The sequence below is a fragment of the Diaphorina citri genome, unplaced genomic scaffold, assembly GCF_000475195.1.
Source record: "Diaphorina citri unplaced genomic scaffold, Diaci psyllid genome assembly version 1.1 scaffold580, whole genome shotgun sequence".
Taxonomy (NCBI): Eukaryota; Metazoa; Arthropoda; class Insecta; order Hemiptera; family Psyllidae; genus Diaphorina; species Diaphorina citri.
This window is the reverse complement of record NW_007378014.1, coordinates 154,793-161,225: the sequence shown is the minus strand read 5'-3', so window position 1 is coordinate 161,225 and position 6,433 is coordinate 154,793. Positions and strand designations below refer to the sequence as shown.

Genomic DNA, 6,433 nt, shown 5'->3' with positions numbered 1-6,433 from the left:
GGAGAAAAGCTTTTCTTCTGATACCTTAGGGGCCTTAGGTTTTGGTCTTGATAACATGCTCCAACTAAGGGCTGTTAGACTGTCTGAGAGACCTGTAGTCGGAAGCTCCTTCATCCAGGTCTTGATACACACAATGCCCTAGGGCAAGGGAGACCGAGAAAAAGGTGGAAAGATTGTGTGAATCAAGACCAAGACCTAAGGCCCCTAAGGGAGAAGAATTTATGAGGACATGAGGTCAGTGTTCTTACGGGACTACCACAAAAAATCCCAGACAAAGCCCAAAAAAATCCCAGAAATCCCTCGATTTTTTTTTAAATCCCTTAAAATTCCTTAATCCTTATTTAATAAATTTCTTAAATTAGTACCTTCTACTAGTTCTACACTTCTACTATACGCACCTAGATGAGGTGCACAATAGGGCTGCTGCTCTTACCTAATCTTCTAAAATTTTTAATCATTTCAATCTGATTTTAATGTAACAAATCGGTTTGAGTAGTATTCTGGGAACTCAAACTTTGGACAGCTCATCAATAAATTGTAATTGTAATTGTAATTGTAATTTTTATTTGACATTTTAATTATACATATTTTTCATATAAGTTACATAAATTTCAAATTGAGTTTGCTGGTGGACACATCTCATGATTAATGAGATAATCTTTTTTTTTTTTTTTTGTTCCACCAAATAATTCCGCTTTCGACGCCCACACTTGCTGCCACAGGCCACTCATGTATTTTCAATGGTTATCTGAAAGAGGGCCTCTGAGTGAAATTTTGCCTTTTTTTTAATAAAAATAATTCCCAGAATTAAAGAGTTTGTCTCTCATGTTAAGGGATGTGTTTTAATACATGGGTTTCTGTGGGTAAACACCATGGAATATGCTTTGGCAGTCAGGGTGTTGAAGGAGAAAATTCATATCTCTTTGGATGAATAAAAAAAAAGTCCAATGTTAAAGCGTATTAGCCTCTTAGCTATGAAAAAATAGGGGAAATATCTCTTCTATCCGCCATACACCAGGGGGATGGTCTCTAGCCATCTTTAATCGGCTCGTCCAGTCTAATAATAAAAGTCTCACTTCGCTCGATCCGTTTTCCAGCACGTGCGTCTCCCGGTGTCCGCCGCGCAGTTTCCCCAACCAGGGCGGCGTATGCTGGCCGTGTCATGAATCATGCGAGACGTGCGCAGGCGCAGGACAAGACTCGTGTCTGACATGCGCACCCGCCCATCTGCGCGTCACGGACCTCGCCATATGTCTGCAGCAATGTCCGGAGGGGTACTTTGAAAGTAAGTAGATACCTGTAGTGTGTCATGAGACGTGCGCAGGCACAGGACAAGACTCGTGTCTTACATGTGCATCTGCGCGTCACGGACCTCGCCATATATCTGCACTACAAAAAGGAGCTGTCACAATTTGAGCAATGACCAGTGTTATTATAGGGTTAGGTTAAACACAAAACCTCCTTCATCTTTTCACTTCTTTTTTTTCCGTATCTACCCATGTACTATCTGTCCTTCAGTTTGAAAATTTCTTAGCCACTCACTTTGAAGTAAATAAGTAATATTGTACGTTTTATCTGTAACAAACTGAACAAAAACAGCCATACAATTGCAAAACTATATAACCGTGTAACATTCTAAAAGCGATACACACACAAAACAATTTTCTACAGAGGTTAAAACATTTGTTGAAAGGTAGAAGCTACGCTAGAAATACATACATAATACATATCCTAGGTCTTTCCGTTTGGTAGAACAGGTCGACTATTCACAAAACCTCTCCAAGTTCTATCATGAAATTCTTGTTGGTTTCCAATGAGACTGGGACTTTGTTGATTTGATCATTCCATCTCAATCGTGGTCTACCTTGCTTTCGGAATATTGTACAATAAGAAATAAACTCTCAAAAAGGGGAAGCTAGAAGCTATCCGAGTCACCATGTCTACAATGATCCGAGGAGGAGGCGGCAGTCCGACGAAACTCAAACTGAACCGCTCGGGCAGCGCCGCTGTCAAAAACGCCGCCCGTTGGGGTCGCGACGAACCGGACAGCCCTGACGACGATTTCGACGGCGGTCGAAACAAATCAATGAGCGCAATCTCCATCCGCCCAGGCGGTAGGCGCGCCAAACCTGTCAGGCACGAGGAGAAAGCGGTTCCGAAGACGGAGCGCCGCGCTAAGCGCATCCCGGCTAGCCAGGAGGATATTAACGAAGCCCGTTTCAACGGAATATTTGTCTGCAAGGGCGGGTTCAATAGTGGGTTCGATATCCTAGCCAAGACCCGGGGCCAACCTCTGAGAGTAAACATTGGTTGTTAGGATTATTGAGATATGTATTGGGAAAAATCCTACAATGCTGCAGTGAGCACCTAAGTTGTGACATAATAACCCAAAGAAATTGCATTTACATTACAATGTTATATTTAGTTTTTGAAGCGAAAACCGACAGATGCCCCTTTCATTTGCCTACCAGGGGTGGATGGAGGGACTACTTAAAAAAGAAGGTATTTATGGGAAGTTTGGGGATTAGGAGCTTTGCAATTACATATACGGGGTACCTTACGGTCTGGACAACTTTTGAAATGATTTCTGATTGGCTAAATTTGAATCCAAAATTTTAAATCAACCAATGAGACTGTTCAATTTAGTTTAACCTGAGTTATGATGTTGGAAGTGTTAGTAAAATAGAAAAATGTATCTTTTTCGTTTTAATTGACAAGTTCAATGTACAATCTACAATTTAACTAAGATAATATAAGCAAAAACATATGTTGTGGAGTTGTAAATGTCTTGATGTAGAAAACACTCATTGGTAATACATCAAAAACGCCGCCCGTTGGGGTCGCGACGAACCGGACAGCCCTGACGACGATTTCGACGGCGGTCGAAACAAATCAATGAGCGCAATTTCCATCCGCCCAGGCGGTAGGCGCGCCAAACCTGTCAGGCACGAGGAGAAAGCGGTTCCGAAGACGGAGCGGCGCGCTAAGCGCATCCCGGCTAGCCAGGAGGATATTAACGAAGCCCGTTTCAACGGAATATTTGTCTGCAAGGGCGGGTTCAACAGCGGGTTCGATATCCTAGCCAAGACCCGGGGCCAACCTCTGAGGGTGACTATCAGTGGCGATGATATACCGGGTGGTACAGATGATTCGGACCACTTCTATGTGAGGCTGGGCGATGAGAGTACAAAGCTCCCCGGGAAGGTGGACAGGGGGAGTAGCAAGGGGAGGGGGGTGTGGAAGGGCGCCATGTATGATGAGGCGGATATTGCACAAGTCTCGTGAGAGAATGAAGAGAGAACTGTTGAACTGTAATAAAATTGAATTACTTTGATTAGATTAGTAAATAGAGTACGAGTTCCCCCCCCCCCAAGTTTTGATAAAGAGAGAACTGTAACAACAGACGTCTCATCTGTAACAACGGACGTGTCATCTGTAACAACGGACGTCTCATCTGTAACAACGGACGTCTCATCTGTAACAACGGACGTCTCATCTGTAACAACGGACGTCTCATCTGTAACAATGGACGTCTCATCGTTCCGAAATTGAGTTTTTCTTTTTTTTTTTTAAAAGTTTTCGCAACCCATTCAGCATATTGCTGGTGTCGGGTTGTAATTTAAAGGGAACATTATTAAAGTGTGTTGACCATAAATATAATCGAAGAGAGGAGAGGATAAGTCAGTCGTTCCTAGAACGAACTTCATCTATTTCGAACGAACCTAGGGCTTACAATCTATTTTCTTTCGTTGAGATAGTATAATTGAGTGTTGGAAAAATTAAAGGACTAGTTTTTTCAGGCGAGTATAAAAGCTGTTTTGCCTATGCATAGGCACTTATTGGCTTCTTCAGGTGTACAAACATCACTTTTTAAAACGTGTCCCTCAGCTCCTTTACCTTTTCCAGCCCGCAATTATTCATCTAATTCCTGTTTCATTAATCACCTGTTTTTATCTGTTTCAGGCCGGGTGGTCGTCGATATAGCCAGTACGAAAAGGTGCCTGTATACACCAGCAGCGCCCCAAGTGACGACGGAGACAACGAATCTCAGACCCTGTTTACCAACACCTAGACTGGAGGACCCTGTATTCCATAAGGTCCCTAGATATGGTGGACCCTATATTCGTTAGGGTCCCCGAGACAACGAATCTCAGACCCTATTTACCAACACCTAGACTGGAGGACCCTGTATTCCATAAGGTCCCTAGATATGGTGGACCCTATATTCGTTAGGGTCCCCGAGACAACGAATCTCAGACCCTGTTTACCAACACCTAGACTGGAGGACTCTGTACGTATATTCGTTAGGGGGACTCTATATTCGTTAGGGTCCCGATTGGAGGACTTTATGTTCGTCAGGGTCAGCTACGGGCCTGGCTGTGGTACTGTTACTACTAGTAGTTGTACTTGTCCTGGTCAGATCTAGGTAAGAATAGTTTATTATTAACAGGCCCTACTTTACCAGGGGTTCAAAAAGGTTTGATAGAGGGAACTGTATTCAGTAAGAACGACGATGGTTTTATCGTCCCGAAATCGAAGAGAGGAGAGAATAAGTCAGTCTTTCCTAGAACGAACTTCATCTATTTCGAACGAACATAGGGCTTACAATCTATTTTCTTTCGTTGAGATAATATAATTGAGTGCTGTAAAAGTTAAAGGACTAGTTTTTTCAGGCGAGTATAAAAGCTGTTTTGCCTATGCATAGGCACTTATTGGCTTCTTCAGGTGTACAATCTGTACAAACATCACTTTTTAAGACGTGTCCCTAAGCTCCTTTACCTTTTCCAGCCAGCAATTATTCATCTAATTCCTGTTTCATTAATCACCTGTTTTTATCTGTTTCAGGCCGGGTGGTCGTCGTTATAGCCAGTACGAAAAGGTGCCTGTATACACCAGCAGCGCCCCAAGTGACGACGGAGACAACGAATCTCAGACCCTGTTTACCAACACCTAGACTCGAGGACCCTGTATTCCATAAGGTCCCTAGATATGGCGGACCCTATATTCGTTAGGGTCCCCGAGACAACGAATCTCAGACCCTGTTTACCAACACCTAGACTGGAGGACTCTGTACGTATATTCGTTAGGGTCCCGATTGGAGGACTTTATGTTCGTCAGGGTCCCCTAGAGCCTAGACAACGAATCTCAGACCCTGTTTACCAACACCTAGACTGGAGGACCCTGTATTCGGATAGGGTTCCTAGATTGGGCGGACCCTATACATATTCCATAGGGTCCCTAGATTGGGGCGACTTCGTGATACATTCCAATTTCCAACACATCTCATCGTGGTTCGTATAACGGGTCAATGAATCTCAGACCCTGTTTTTAGTATTTATCAATACCTAAATTGGAGAATTCAATAGTTGATAGGGTCCCTAGATTAGACAGCCTTATATTTTATTGGATCCCTATGTTCAATAAGAGCCCTAGATTGGGGAACCCTACATTCCATAAGGTCCCTAGATTGGGCGATTTCGTAACACATTCCAACACATGATCCTGTTTTGTAAGACGGGAAAAAAGTTGAAAAAAAAAAGGAAAGTAAAGAGTAGGTAAGTATTATATTATACCTTGTCGAAAATTCGGTAACTTTTTACCGAATCTTTAATAACATTGAGAAGCTCCAACTCTTGGCGTGCTAAGAGTGGAGCGGAGGGCAAAGAGCATAGAGCTTTTTGCTCTCAGTTCTATGTGGTTTGAACATTCCTCTGCCTGCTCAATGCTCTATGCCAGCGATTCCCAACCGGGGGTACGCCTACCCCTGGGGGTACGTGAGAGACCTTACGGCGGTACGGGAGGAAAAATTGTGTAATGGCGGACAAAATCAAATTTTGAATTTTGATGGGTTATCAATGCAGTACAGCCCAGAAAAGTACTGAATTTTGACCTCAAGGTACTGTGAAGTACTGATTTCTTTCAAAAGGTACTGAGAGTGTTTAGAACTCAGTAGGTAATAATGGTACACATCAACCTAGGACCTATATCGTAACCAGTACTCATTATGATGGTGGCCGGGGTAAGTGAGATTAAATCCGGGTACCCAAGGGGTACGCAGGCGAAAAAAGGTTGGGAACCACTGCTCTATGCTCTCCGGTCCACTCTGTTTTTAGCCTTAGTACTGTAAAATCTTAACGGGTTTTTTACTTTCCTTATCCCATAGGAAGGAAAGTAATGTAATCGGGTCGAATTTTCGATGGTCAGTTTTTAGTGCCAAAACACGTTTTGAGGTCCCTAGAGCCTAAATACAAAGTTTCAGCCATTGGTCCGTGTGTGTGTGTGTCTGTCTGCCTGTAAACAAAATATCTCGAGAACGGTAAGAGCTAGAGACTTGAAATTTGCTATGTAGATGTCAAATGTGACAAGGATGCGACACGAAACTTTTGGCTAAGATTGGTGCAACGGTGGTTGGCGGTATTTTGACCGCTCTTGG

The 6,433-nt window shown here is 43.2% G+C and overlaps 2 protein-coding genes across 2 annotated transcripts in view; both read left to right on the top strand.

Moving 5' to 3' along the window:
- The window catches only part of LOC103510303 (furin-like protease 2), a 25,869-nt gene extending 20,831 nt beyond the window's left edge, over positions 1 to 5,038 (top strand). Inside the window, exon 11 of the mRNA XM_026824385.1 lies at positions 4,846 to 5,038. Coding sequence (XP_026680186.1) covers positions 4,846 to 4,954 — 109 coding nt within the window. The 3' untranslated portion in view covers positions 4,955 to 5,038. The remainder of the gene's footprint in view (positions 1 to 4,845) is intronic.
- LOC113467901 lies at positions 1,491 to 3,381 on the top strand. The gene is made up of 2 exons (XM_026824376.1): positions 1,491 to 2,299; positions 3,109 to 3,381. Exons 1-2 carry the CDS (start codon positions 1,937 to 1,939, stop codon positions 3,283 to 3,285), a joined length of 540 nt encoding a protein of 179 aa, XP_026680177.1. The 5' UTR covers positions 1,491 to 1,936; the 3' UTR covers positions 3,286 to 3,381.
- Positions 5,039 to 6,433: the final 1,395 nt, after the last annotated feature.

What these genes read in the sequence shown, in the direction of transcription:
- LOC113467901 (XM_026824376.1), top strand. Translation starts at nt 1,937, where the DNA reads ATGTCTACAATGATCCGAGGAGGAGGCGGCAGTCCGACGAAACTCAAA. An exon ending in CCCGGGGCCAACCTCTGAGA is followed by an intron (nt 2,300 to 3,108) that starts GTAAACATTGGT and finishes CAACCTCTGAGG; the next exon opens with GTGACTATCAGTGGCGATGA.